Source organism: Rhincodon typus, chromosome 6, assembly GCF_021869965.1.
Source record: "Rhincodon typus isolate 14 chromosome 6, sRhiTyp1.1, whole genome shotgun sequence".
NCBI lineage: Eukaryota > Metazoa > Chordata > Chondrichthyes > Orectolobiformes > Rhincodontidae > Rhincodon > Rhincodon typus.
Genome location: NC_063337.1, coordinates 51,078,569 through 51,093,626, shown reverse-complemented (window position 1 = coordinate 51,093,626; position 15,058 = coordinate 51,078,569). Strand labels below are relative to the sequence as shown.

The following is a 15,058-nucleotide window of genomic DNA, read 5'->3' as shown; positions in this document are numbered from 1 at the left end:
GGAAGATGCAGAGATCTAAAAGCTAGTGTTTTCGAATAAACCCAATGGCCTATAACCTGGTACTGTGTGATTTTTGTTCTAGGAGTACTACTGACCAAAAACTGCTCTAGACTTGCCATATAAACAGATCAGGGGCTAGGAATCCTGCCAAGAGTAACTCAAAGTCTGTTGACCGTCCAGTTACAGGTTTGATGGAACACAGTCTACTGAACTCCAGGACTATCCAGAACAAAGCAGCACCTTCCAAACCCATGTCCACTGCTACCTACAAGGGCATGGGCAGCAGATACATGGCAACACCACCAACAAGTTCGGCCCCAAATCATTCCCATTCTGATTTGGAAATATGTAGTCATTCTTTTAGCGTTGTTGGAAAAATCCTGAAACTCCTTCACTCGTGGCATTGTGGCTCTACCTTCAGCAAACGGACTTCAGCTGTCCAAGGCGGCGGTTCATCACCACCTGCTCAGGGCAACTATGCATGGCAATAAATATTGGCCCAGCCAAAGATGTCCAAATGCCAAGGTTGATGAAAGGACTACACCGATCCCAGCACAGTTCAGATGAAGACTGCTCCAATCGAACCGATAATTGTTTCCCCTACACTGGTGGCGGCAATGGTCCACAAACCAGAGATCACTTGTCCAAAACCAATCCTTGAGCCCCACATTAACTTAGTTATGTTCAGTTAATGCCAATCTGCATGGGGGTCAGGTAGTAATCCAGAGAATATTATTATTGAGGATTTGCTTTGTAATTTAGCTCTTAACTTATCACTGTCTCAGGAGAATCTCTTTCCTAGTTCTACCTATGCCTGCAGTGATGACAACTCTATCCTCCCTGCTCTGACTGCAAATTTTTCACCTGCTTAGAGAAGATATTCTGAACCGTGGCATCAGACAAACAAACAGAGTGGGATAAACATGTGCTCTTTGCTGTTGAGAACAGTGTCATTTATCTTGCCCGACCCCAAACACACCCTACTACACAATACTATTACCACATTTCTTTTTACTCCCCATCTGAATTGTTCCCTGCACCACAGTTCCACGGTCAGTTAGTTCATCCACCTTGCAACCCTCACCTCATTCAAATAAACTGAGAAAAACTCAAACCTGTTGGACAATTGCAAAGTTTGAGGCTCCTGTGCTCCCCTTACCTGGATCACTTGCAGTTACATGCTTCTGTCCCTGCCAAATCAGAAGACCCAATCCCAATGGATGTGTTCGCCTCCTTGAATGATGTCCAGACAACGATACCCCTCCCTAATATGTCTGCAGCACAGACTCCAGCTTTAAGTCTCTGAGCCAAAGTTCCTGCAGCCATAAGCATTTACTGCAGATATTTGTACTCTGTATTTCATTGGCACTCAGAAGCTTCCACATTCTACAATCACAGCACATCACTTGTCCTGCCATCTCCAATATGTGCTAATTGATCACTAATTTATTTGTAATTAATAAAGCCTATACCTCCCAATAAATTTTAGCACTCTCACTAAATTGTACAATTCTGATAAAACAATACAATTCTTAGAATCTGGATAAGATTATAGTTTCTAATAATACCAATTACTGGTTTACCTGCTCGTTTTACAAAATTGGAGATCAAATGCTGCAGAATGACAGAGTAGAAGAACAAAAAGCATTCCGACACTTCATCGAACTGCCTACTCAGTACACTTTACTTCTTGCAGTAAATCTTATTGAAAGCACCAAATTCTGACTCTGAACCAAATTCCCAGATATACTCACTTGACCTTGATCTCACTCAGGCAAGCTCTCTGCCATTGACCGTGCACCCTTACTAGAGGCACTGATTACAGACAGAAACATTTCAGCTAAGATTAAAGCATTAAGGTGTTACAACTGAAAACCAATGGATACCAGTGGTCAAGAACAGTGAATATAGCAATAAATCAAGACAGTATTTTGCAAAGTTTAGTTTCTTAAACCTCCAGAAGAGCAAACAATGCACTTGCGAAATTCCACACCAGCCTTAATGAGACTTTCTCAGTACACAATCCACACAGCAGTTCAACAAGTTAACCATTTCTAATAGTGTGGATGTGGACAAACCTTTCAGTTCTGGATGATCACGAATGCCCACTGATACAAAGAAGCAGTCCATATCAACGTGCATTATACAATTCTGTTTTCTTGATGGGTCTACAGTATTTGCTGTGCCTGCAAGAAAAGAAAATTGTGAAAATGGAGCAGGCATTTGTTCACTATAAGGTTTCCAAACCTTTTAAAATGATGGTTAAGTGAATGGCCATTGTCAGCATGGTGCCTGTCCTCTCAAAATTGGTAAAAGCTAAAAATTTGCCTGCAAAGCCCATGCCTGAAAACACTATTTTTAAACAATTTACTCATGCAATGTGTGGCTCTAGATGTGGAAAATGCTTTTGAAGAAACTTAGCAGGTTGCTGCAGTGATCAGGATTGACCAACCCTTTTCTATTCAGGAGTAGGGAGTGGGAAGGAATAGGGTAAGCTTCACATTTCAAGTTTTGTCTCACTTGGGAGCTGGTGAACAAATTTCAGAAATATATTTGGCACAGCAGTAAATATTAATTCCATTTTTTAAAGAACCAACAGCAATATATTGATCATTTAAATGAGTCACTATGAAATATAGCCACTAAAAAGTGCCAATTGCAGACTTAACATAACCAAAAAGGAAAAAACAGAAGTTTAAGAATTAAGCCCCAGGTCCTAAGCATTGGGGAACAAGAGGGGACTATGGCTAAGGAGATGGATATAATTAGCATTGTTCTTAGTTTATTTCTGGTAACGTGCACATCAAGCTGACTTCATAGTAGAATTCATACTAAGTTTGGAAGGGTAGGGTAAGAAAGTGATCAGAAACAGTGTCTCTCACCGGAGACTGGCTTTGGGGTGGTGGTGTGCGTGTGATGCATGGGGGCATGAGTGATGAGAGTTGTGTGGGGAGGAAGGGAGGAGGGGAGGAGGGGGAAGGTGTGGGAGCAGTTATCTTCCCTTCTTAAGTTATGATTCCAGCTGTTAGCAATACCGGATATGTCAAATCCCAGAGTGAAATCTAACCTGGCAGGTCCCAAATTTAATTTTTTGCAGTTGGTTAGTCACTGAAAATATTCACATAGTGCTGACAATGTTCTTTTAAGACAAGAACACAGGTTTATCACACAAAAGGAAAAATAAATCAAAGCTATAAATATGCAACAAGCAAGTCAACATGAAAAATCTTAACACGAAGCAAAAATAAAGCAAACCTCTTTTACAGCTGTATCCTTTTTAGAAATGCCATTCCAGGGAAATATCACTCACGTCTTAATTAATTTTTATTTACTCACTTGATTCTTTCCAGCTTTTATTCTTGGGCTGCTCAAAGTTTTAAGGCTTCTTTCCGGTTCTGATGGATTGAACTCCTTTCAGATTCTTTTTTAGTTCAACAGCTAAGAGACTTTTACAAACTCTCAACCTGGAGATTCTACAAATTTAACAAACTGTCCTGCTCTCCTGAAACAAAAACCTTATTTTTCAGCTAGAATGAAACTGAAATCTGATTCTTCTGAACTGAACTCAAACTAAGTTCCCAGTGGCTCCAGATCATTTGTTTTTCAGAATGTCTAGGGGGAGGTGGTGGAGTCGTCATCCGGGAACTGAACTAATAATTTCATAGACACAGGCTAATACACCGGGGACAAAGGCTGGAATACTACCATGGCAGATGATGAAACCTGAATTCAACTAATTAATCTGGAATTAACAGCTAGGCTAACAGTGACCATGCAACCACTGTTGATTATTGTAAAACACATCTGGCTCTCTTTAGGGGGAAAAAAAAAATCTGCTGTTCTTACCTGGTCTGGCCTATATGTGACCCCAGACACACAGCAATATGACTGATTCTTAACTGCCTTTTAAATAGCCTAGCAAGCCACTGAATTCAAGGGATTCAACTAAAATGGGCAACAAATGTCGACCTTGCCAGCGACACCGACATCTCAACAAAATTAAAGAAAGTCATAAACTTAAGTGTAAAGGTTTCATCAATTAACAACATAGTAAATACCTAGACAGATATCTAAGTCATATACTTTCTTGGAAATTCTGTATTCACATTGCTGTTTTTTTTAACCTCAAAAAGGATTACTTTCACAGAACTGAAGTCAAAATCCATCTGCCTTCATTTTAAAGATTCCAAATGGCAACATGTATTATTTGCCTTATCACACTTACCTGAGGATCACTGGTAGTATGCACCACCCCAATCTTCAGTGATACTTCATGAGTCTCTAAACCCTTGCAGGGTTCCTGCTTCATGAAAATGATGTCCAATATCAAAAGTGCCTTAAGCCTCACCATTCTAGTGCAGGCAACACAGTCTTTACCTGGGTGTGCCCAAACATGGGCATGTCAGAATTTCCAAACTTAAGATTTAAGTGGGACCTGCCAGGATAAACATGTCCCAAAGCACTATGAACAAAAACATCATTAAAAACTCATATCTTATTCAAGAGAACTTTCCTTTTAAATTGGCAAAATAGATAAAGACCTTGTACAACTTCCAACGAAACAAAAACTACACTTGTTAAAAAGTGAAATCAAAGAATTCAAGGGACAATTGTTTAAAAGCACAAAATTGCAATGAGAAGCCTCCCATAGAATCCCTACACTGTGGAAACAGGCCATTCGGCCCAACAATTCCACACTGACTCTCCAAACAGCATCCCACCCTGACCCATCCCCCTACTCTATCCTTATAACCCTGCATTTCCCATGGCTAATCCATCTAACTTGCACATCCCTGAACACTATGGACAATTTAGCATGGCCAATCCGCTAACCTGCACGCTTGGACTGTGGGAGGAAACCCATGCAGACACTGGGAGAACGAGCAAACTGCATACAGCCAGTTGCCCGTGGCTAGAATTGGACCCTGGTCCCTGGCTCTGTCAGGCAGCAGTGCTAGCCACTGAGCAATTGAAGCAAACATGAATCAGGGATATAGCTCCGATACATTCTCTGTTTGAGCACAGAATTCATTAATTTATCTTATTAACTGTCAATATTGTTTAAAATGAGTACAATCTCTAAAAAGACTGTGCACTGGAATTAGATAAAGAGCGTGATGTTGCTACTTTTGAAACAAGTTAATATAATTTTACCAGAATGGTTAGTTACAATGGGATTTCTTTGAAACTTGCCTGAGTTAATCCTTTTCAGTTTTTCTCTGCCTGGGTAAATGCCATTACTTTGTCTCTGCAGTCTGTTCACATATTCTGAAAATTCACTTTTCCATGTTGAAATGTGATGCAGTCTTGAATGGGCATAAAACTCAGATATAAAACTCGGATCTGCCGATTTTGTAGACCAATGGGAAGATGCCTTGTTGGGTGAAGTCTCCAAACTGCTTTTCGTTTTTGGAATTCCTTGAACAGTGGAGTGGTTAGCCCCATTTACTTTAAAGCACTCATTTAATGAAGATGCTGTAGCAGTCCTAATATAATCAGGCAGCAAAGCATTGCCTTCTGCAAACTGCTTCTCACAGTTCCTGAAATGCATTTCACAGTCATCATTTTCTTCTTCCAGCCTTTCGGGAATCTCAATTTCCTTTTCCCACAAAGTTTCACTGCAATGTTTTAAATAATCCTGCTTTTTTAAGGCACTATAAGAATTGGGCTCATTCCTTTTATGAAGTGAAAAATGGTCTCTACAACTATGAACTCCATTATGATTTATATTAGGAAAAGCATGCTCCAATTCTGTTAGCTCAAAGTCTTCACTTTTTTTGTCACATCCATTCATTCCATTGTTGGTCTGGTTTGAGTTCTCCTTGTATTTGGCATTATCTTGGTTGTTATTGATACTCTTTCTAGAGGTAAGCACGAGAAATCATAAATTTTACTCTCTGCTATGCACAATAATGCACCGTTCCAACAAAATTATTGCCATATATTAGGTGTATGTGATAGACCAAGGCTGCATAACAAGAAACAAAAACATAATACTGCAAGGAGGAATGGTTAATAAGTTTGCAGATGATATGAAAATGGTGGTGTAGTGGACAGCAAAGACTTATCTCAGAGTTCAATGAGACCTTGATCAGATGGGCTGGTGGACCAAGGAGTGGCAGATGAAGTTTAATTTAGATAAATGTGAGGTGCTGCATTTTGAAAAGGCAAATCAGGGCAGGACATATACACTTAATGGTAAGGCCCTGCACAGTCTGGTTGAACAAGTAGACCTTGGAGTGCAAGTTCATAGTTCCTTGAAAGGTGACTGAAAACAGAAAGCTTCGGAAGAATATCGGGAAAGTAGGACCAATCTGAAAAGAGGAATTAAGAGGACTAAAAGGTGTCATGAAGTATCTTTAGCAAACAGGGTTAAGGAAAATCCCAAAGCCTTTTATTCGTACATAAGGAGCAAGAGGGTAACTAGAGAAAGGGTTGGCCCACTCAAGGACAAAGGAGGGAAGTTAGGCGAGGAGTCAGAGAAAATGAGTGAGATTCTTAATGAGTATTTTGCGTTGGTATTCACCAAGGAGACGGACATGACAGATGTTGAGGTTAGGGATAGATGATTGATTACTCTAGGTCAAGTCGGCATAAGGAGGGGGGGAAGTGTTGGGCATTCTAAAAGGCATTAGGGTGGACAAGTCCCCAGGTCCGGATGGGATCTATCCCAGGTTACTGAAGGAAGCAAGAGAAGAAATAGCTGGCGCCTTAACAGATATCTTTGCAGCATCCTTCAGCACGGGCGGGGTCCCAGAGGACTGGAGAATTGCTAATGTAGTCCCCTTGTTTAAGAAGGGTAGCAAGGATAATCCAGATAATTATAGACTGGTAAGCCTGACGTCAGTGGTGGGGAAGCTGCTGGAGAAGATACTGAGGGATAGGATCTATTTACATTTGGAAGAAAATGGGCTTATTAGTGATAGACAGCATGGTTTTGTGTAGGGGAGGTCATGTCTTACCAACTTGATAAAATTCTTTGAGGAAGTGACAAAGTTGATAGATGAGGGAAGGGCTGTAGATGTCATATACATGGACTTCAGTAAGGCATTTGATAAGGCTCCCCATGGTAGGCTGATGGAGAAAGTGAAGCCGCATAGGGTCCAGGGTGTACTAGCTAGATGGATAGAGAACTGGCTGGGCAACAGGAGACAGAGAGTTGTAGTGGAAGGGAGTTTCTCAAAGTGGAGAACTGCGACCAGTGGTGTTCCACAGGGATCTGTGTTGGGACCACTGTTGTTTGCGATATACATAAATGATCTGGAGGAAGGTATAGATGGTCTGATTAGCAAGTTTGCAGATGACACTAAGATTGGTGGAGTAGCAGATAGTGAAGGGGATTGTCAAACAATGCAGCAGAATACAGATAGATTGGAGAGTTGGGCGGAGAAATGACAGATGGAGTTCAATCCAGGCAAATGCGAGGTGATGCATTTTGGAAGATCCAATTCAAGAGCAAACCATACGGTAAATGGAAAAGCCCTGGGGAAAATTGATGCATAGAGAGATCTGGGTGTTCAGGTCCATTGTACCCTGAAGGTGGCAACGCAGGTCTACAGAGTGGTCAAGAAGGCATACGGCAGGCTTTCATTCATCGGACGGGTATCGAGTACAGGAGTTGGCAGGTCATGTTACAGTTGTATAGGACTTTGGTTCGATCGCATTTGGAATACTGCGTACAGTTCTGGTCGCCACATTACCAAACGGATGTGGATGCTTTGGACAGGGTGCAGAGGAAGTTCACCAGGATGTTGCCTGGTATGGAGGGCGCTAGCTATGAAGACAGGTTGAGTAGATTAGGATTATTTACATTAGAAAGACTGAGGTTGAGGGGGGACCTGATTGACGTCTACAAAATCATGAGAGGCATAGACAGGGTGGATAGCAAGAAGCTTTTTCCCCCCCAAGAGTGGAGGACTCAATTTCTAGGGGTCACGATTTCAAGGTGAGAGGGGAAAAGTTTAAGGGAGATATGTGTGGAAAGTTCTTTACGCAGAGGGTGGTGGGTGCCTGGAACACATTGCCAGTGGAGGTGGTAGAGGTGGGCATGATAGCATCATTTAAGATGTATCTAGACAGATACATGAATGGGGTGGGAGCAGAGGGATGCAGATCCTTGGAAAATAGGTGACAGGTTTAGATAGAGGATCTGGATCGGCGCAGGCTTGGAGGGGCGAAGGGCCTGTTCCTGCGCTGTAATTTTCTTTGTTCTTTGAAAGTACAGTCGCATGTGGACAGGATAGTGAAAGCAGTATTTGGCATGCTTGCTCTATTGGTTGCATCGAGTATAGGAGTTGGGAGGTTGTGTTGCGGCTGTACAGAACGTTGGTTAGGTCACTTTTGGAATACTGCGTTTAGTTCTGGTCTCCCTGTTATTGGAAGGATGTTGTGAAACTTGAAAGGGTTTAGAAAAGAATTACAAGGATGTTGCCCGGGTTGCAGAGTTTAAGCTATAGGGAGAAGATGAACAGGCTGGGACTATTTTCCCTAGAGCGTCAGAGGCTGAGAAGTGACCTTATAGAAGTTTACAAAAGCATGAGGGGACATGGACAGGGTGAATAGTCAAGGTCTTTTCCCTAGGGTAGTGGAGTCCAAAACAAGAGGGCATAGGTTTAAGGTAAGAGGGCAAAGATTTAAAAGGAACCTAAGGGGTGATTTTTTCACACAGAGGGTGATACATGTATGGAATGAGCTGCCAGATGAAGCGGAGGCTGGCACATTTACAACATTTAAAAGGCATCTGGATGGCTATATGAATAGCAAGGGTATCGAGGGATATGGGCCAAATGCTGGCAAATGGGACTAGATTAATTTAGGGTATCTGGTCGGCATCGACAAGTTGGACCAAAAGGGTCTCATTCCATTCTTGATGCTAAGTGCAGAGTAGTTCCTGCTTATGTCAAAAAGAATCAAACTTAGAGAGTGGCACTTGAACTATAAATTCACAGTGTCCCGTGGGAAGAGTGGAACAGCAAAAGTCGAAGCAGACATTGGGAACACTGAGAATGAGCAGCAGAAGAAGGTATCACTTTTCCCAAGTTTCAAGATCAATAGCAATGGGCTGAGGGGTGGAAAAGAGGAAGGAGGTAACACAGGAGTCTGCAGACTCAAGATTTGGTCTTGCGAGACTTCCACACAAATGGTTTTCACTCCAATTTTCGACAGTTGAAAATTTATTAGCCTATAGCAAAGTACTTTTTCCTCAGTTCGCTCTACTTTTCAGTTCACTAAAATTTCCACTGTTGCGGATAAATTCTGCATTGGTCGCCATAGTTACTAAATCATGGATACCATGGCTCTCGGTCACAACCATCTTCAGCTAAATAAAAACCTGCATCCTTAAACTGGGTTACTTAAATTTCTCTGATTATAATAATGAGATCAATAGGTTTTAATATGGGAAATGACAGACCTTGGCAGGAAGGGATAAAAATATTGAAGAGTAAATAAACAGATAGGACTAGGATTTACAAAAAGTAATAAAAAGACAAAACTAAAGGCTCTGTATTTGAATGCACACAGCATTAAGAACAAAACAGATTACCTTAAAAGTACAAATATAAATAAATAAGTACAATCTGATAGCCGCTGCAGGATGTAATTAATTAGGACCAGTGTACTGAAAGGTACAGGATAGTTAGAAAGGACGGGAAGCTAGAAAAGTTAGAAGGTGGCTTTGTGAATTAATGATAGTGTCACCAGAAACAGGGATGGCTGAAATTTAAGAAACCAGGAAGTACAGCAGTTTAGGTTGAAATGTGAAATGATAATGGTAACTAGTCACTTGTGGCAGTAGCGAACAGGGCTCTAAAAGTGTAAGTGGGATGCAGTATAATGGAAGAGATAATTGGAGCTTGTCAAAAAGGTACACTGTTAATCATGGGGGATTTTATTCTATATGTTCACTGGATAATCAGATGGGCAAAAGTAGTCTAGTAGAAAAGCTTATACAGGTAATTCTCTTATAACACGATAGTTGCGTTCTTGTGTGACCTCACGCTATAGAAAATTGCCATACAAAATTGTGTTGTAGGGAACTCGCTATACCTGTACAGCAGAAAATTTGCGTTATACAAACTGCGTCCATTGTTCATCAATCGCATTAGTCATTTCATGTTAATGAAACATGCACTATAGCAGAACTACCTGTAGAACGTTTTTGAGATAGATTCTTAGAACTGCATGTATTGGAGCTAGAGAACAGGCTAGTCATGAACACAGCCCAGTCCATCACACCAACCACCATTCCATCCAGTGACTCAATCTATACTTCCCACTGCCTTAGCAAAGCAACCAACATAATCAAAGACCCCTCCCACCACAGCTATATTCTCTTCTACCCTCTTCCATCAAGGAGAAGATATAAAAGCGTGTGTACACATTCAAATAGATTCAAGAACAGCTTCTCCCCTGCTGTTAGAGTTCTGAATCAACCTCTCAAATTTTAAATTTAATGTCAATCTCGCTCTCTGTGCGCCTTCTCTGCAACCGTAATATTATACTCTTTGCTCTGTTTATTACCCTATGCACTTTGTATGGTATGTTGTGCCTGTACTGCACGCAACACAGAACTTTTCACTGTACCTAGGTCCATGTGACAATAATAAATCAAATCAAACTTAGTATTATGCACCAAGATAGGGTTGCTTAATGAACTCATATTGAAGGCACCTCCAGGTCACAGCGATTATGACCGAATTATACTCAGTTTGAGGAAGTGGAGGGTGGGACCAAGACTACTATTTTAAACTTAAATAAGGGCAATTATGCTGGCCAAAATGAAAAGGCAATTTAAATGAAGGAATGTATCAACAGAGATGCGTAGCAGACATTAAAAGGGACATCTCAGAATACACAAAATGGATACATTTCAATGAGAAAGAAAAATTCCAAGGGGAGGACTCATCTACTTTTGGTTAACAAAAATATTAAAGATTGCATCAAACTCAAAGGAAGCATATATATGCACAAACATGGATGACAGGTTAGACGACTGGACACAATTAAAACAATAAATAACAACTAAAAGATTGAGGGGAAAATAAATTAGAGCACAAGAGAAAATTTGTTAGAAACATAATTATAAATACTAAGAGCTTCTAAAAAAATTTAAAAAGGAAAAGAGTTAAAGTGAATGTTGGTCATATAAAAAGTGTGTCTGGAGATGAATAATGAAAAATAAGGAGACGGCAACCCAATGAGGAGCACATTAAATCAGAACTTAAATACCGAAGTCACTAAATTACTTACACATTTCTATTAAGTTTACAAATATTGCTCGGGCCTGGCATAGATTCTTCAGGCTTGCTCACAGTGAAGTTCAATCCTTTTTGGACACTTGACTGCTTGGTATAGAGCTGATAGGGGATGTAAGATAGGAGATATCCAGCTTTTATACTGCAACACAAACAAAAGGATCAAACTGAGTTAACGTGTTATCTCCAACAAAACAGCTCTGAAAAGAAAATAGTAAATTCCTGGTGAATTTTTTAAAATTGAAAACCTAACAGAGACAGCTGAAAAGTTTTCAAATAATTGCTAAATAAAATTGGTCTGTTCAAAATGGCACAATACGAGATCAAAAAGAGAAAAGCTAAAGATAAACAGATTATAATTAACCTGAAATTTTCATGTTTAAATCCCGAATGGCTAAATTCATCTTACTTCTGCTTTCTTTACTGCAACGAGAGATTCATATTTGTATAAAACACTGTTTTTTCACAGGTAATATGAAAGTAAATGCATGATCACAAATACAACAGATTAAAGAGTGTTGAATATTATCAACACAGCTTGTAGTGGATAAAAGATCATAAACATTAATTGTTTACCACACAGACTCGATTTTTTAATCTCTATTCTTTCACAAGATGCAGGCATGGCTGGCAAGGCCAGCACTTGTTGCCCATTCCTAACTATTCTTGAGCTTAGTGGTTTATTTGACATTTCAGAGGGCTATGGGCCTGGAGACACATTAGGCCAGACCATGAACAACAACAGACTTCCTTCCCTAAAAGATATTAGTGAACCAGATTTTTTATTTTTAACAACTGATTTTTCACCATTACTGATTGTAATGCTTTTAAATCCAGGTGGAATTTAAATTCAATAAATTTAGAGTCAATCAGTACTGCATGCATTTGAGTTCATATCGCCTCAGCATTACTCTGAGCATCTGGCTTACTAGTTCAGTGATATTACCAGAATCTTACTCTAGATAACGTAGTTATTTCAAATTTGAGACTGGTGACTTAGGAAATGGTCTAGCACAGAAAATGGATAAAAATATTTACCAGCATGACCATCTCTCGCTCATTTAAAAACTGAAAAATAAAATTTCTCAGATTTCTGTCAGGAGATCATATTTTACAGCATCAATGAAAAGTAAATATGAGGTCAAATTCGAAAGCTATTATAAACATATCTTTGAAAGTGCCATACAATGTGACAATTTGGAAATACTTAAATTTGTGATCAGTGTACCAGAGAAGGAGTTGTGCAGAGGGGACTCAAGTAGGATAGGAGGAGGAATGTCCCAAATACTCCAGCATGACTGAAGCCTACAGCTACACTTTTGATCTGCAGAAAGCAAAAGGAGTTAAAGGAGAAGCCGTTCAAAGTGAGATCAAGTTTGTAAGGCTGAGGAAGGTGGTTGTGGATAGGGATCGTTCAGGTCTTTTTTCCAGGAAGCAGCAAGCCTTAATACCAGCCTGATGGCAGTTAGATATGTAAAGGAACTGCATATCCATGCTGAAGAGGTGGTGGCTGGATCTAAGAACACAGACTGCAGTCAGTTCAAAGGGAGATCGGTTTGAATGGGTGAGAGGAGCAGAGAAATTAAGGTGACCAATGTCATGTCGACAGTTCTCAATTAACAGGTCAAATGCAGGTGGAAGGCCAAAAGGAGGGGTCCAGGAAGAAGAATGCTGGAGGCAGGTGAAGGAATCTGTGGGACAGGGAGAGAACTCTTGTCCAAACTAAAGGGCATGGAGGCAAAGGTGATGGAAGAAGAGTTTGTTTAGTCCTGGATCATCATTCCTAAACAATTTTCTACTGCTGAAGTTAAATCAACTGCCTTATGATTGCTGGGTTTATCCTTGCGTCCCTTTTTAAACAAGGACACTTACTTGCAAATCTGAAATCCTCTGGCATCAGTCTTGTACTTAAAAGAGGACTGGAAAATTAACGACTCCCAAATCCCTCTGTTCTATAGCTTGCTGCAGTCTTTCTCAATTTAAATAATATTCAGTTTCATTCCCATTTCTGAACATGCTCATTTCTGACCTTATGATAGGGAAAGACCAATCATGAATCAACTGAAGATGGCTGAGCCTAGGACACTATCCTGATTAACTCCTGCACTGATGTCCTGAGGCTGAAACAATCCATCTCCAACAACCGTAACCATTTTCCTTTGTGCTACGAATGAATGGTCAGATCATCTATCTTGATGTTAGTTGATATTAACCTGGATGCAGATGTTGCTGGCAAGGACAGAATTCATTGTCCAACTTGGCTGACCCTGAGATGGTATTGGTGTTTTATTCATGAACTGTGTATGAGCATGGGGTATACTTTGCAGCAGTTTCATACAACTGAGTGGCTTATTAGGACACTTCATGGACACTTACAATCAAGTCAATTACATTGCAGCAGGACTGGAATCATATATGGGCCAGAGCAGGTAAGGATTTCCTCCCTTAAAGGATATTAGTGAACCAGTTGGGATAATTCAATAGATTGATGGTCACCTTTGCTGATGCCAGATCTTCATTCCCAGACTTTTAAAAAATGAATTAGAATTCTAAGGATTGAATGTAACTTCTGGGCTAATATTGTGGTAATGTAGACACCAATCATACCTCTACGACAAAAACTTATATAGAATCGCTAACTTAATGAAACGTCCCAAGTTTCAGGAGCATAACAAAACAAAGCATGACACAGAGATGGAAGGTGGGGAGGTAGTGGGAAACAAAGCCCACAGAGGAATTTGCAAACAAGGATGAGAATTCTTCCATGTTATTAGTGACATTGATCTCACATTATTAAGGATCAGGCTGTCACTGAAAGGATAAAAAAGGTATTTCCTCTAAATAGCACTTTTTAATCTCTTCAGGACTGCCAATAACTTGTTTTACAAGGAGAATCACTGTTGATTTTTGGATAAAGGCAGCGGTCAATGGGCGCGTAGCAGGACACAAAAACCAACAGTCAGAATGTTTTACAATGTTGGCTGAGGGATAAATGTTGTTTTGTGTGGCAGGGAAATCCTTTTGCACTGCTTTAATTTAACATTAGAGTCTTTCATAACAACCTAAATGGGCAGATAAGGGATCAGTGTAATATCTCTTCTGAAAAACATCTTTGGCAGCATAGCATTCATATCTCGGCCATCAGAACGTATCCTAATAAGTGGACTATAGTTTGAGTCTAAAATATCCTGACTCAAACGAGAGCTCTCTCACTGAGCCAAGGCTGAAATAATATTAAAAAACACATTTATTTTGTGCTTATTGAAACATAGGGTCTGAGTTTAACTCCGAGCAAGTGCATAGGTTTCAAGCAAGTTAAATTTTCACTCATTGTGTCAAATTTTAACCGAAGTGACGAAATGGAAAACAGACATCATTGGTGGATTGTTGACTTACCACCTGATTTCAATGGAGAGGAAAACTTGATAGGGTGCAATTATGGCATTGCACTTAAACCAGTCAGTTTCCCAACTGCTAGGTTAGGTTTAACTTATTCCCCACATTTCACATTTTCCTCAGAAATTCTGCTCAACATAAAAGACTAGTAGCTGCAGAATGTGCTGAATTGTTACCATAAGTACTTAAGGTGTAGGAGAAGTAGGCCATGCAACCCACTGAGTCTGCTCTGTTATTCAATGAGATAATGACTAATCTGATAATCCTCAACTCCGCTCTTCTCTTCCTTATCCCTATAACCCTTGATTCCATGGACAGATTTTTAACCAGTAATTGCAGCCTTATTAAATACACTTAATGACCCAGCCTCCACAGCCCTCTGCGGTAAAGTGTTCCACTGATTCTAA

At 40.2% G+C, this 15,058-nt stretch overlaps 1 protein-coding gene across 2 annotated transcripts in view; it reads right to left on the bottom strand.

The window, feature by feature from the left end:
* The window catches only part of rev1 (REV1 DNA directed polymerase), a 126,324-nt gene that overhangs the window by 94,572 nt on the left and 16,694 nt on the right, over nucleotides 1–15,058 (bottom strand). For both annotated transcript variants that reach the window (XM_048598002.1, XM_020528046.2), the window contains 3 exons: nucleotides 11,251–11,397; nucleotides 5,194–5,861; nucleotides 2,079–2,186 (listed from right to left, as the gene is read on the bottom strand). In XM_048598002.1, coding sequence (XP_048453959.1) covers nucleotides 2,079–2,186; nucleotides 5,194–5,861; nucleotides 11,251–11,397 — 923 coding nt within the window. The remainder of the gene's footprint in view (nucleotides 1–2,078; nucleotides 2,187–5,193; nucleotides 5,862–11,250; nucleotides 11,398–15,058) is intronic.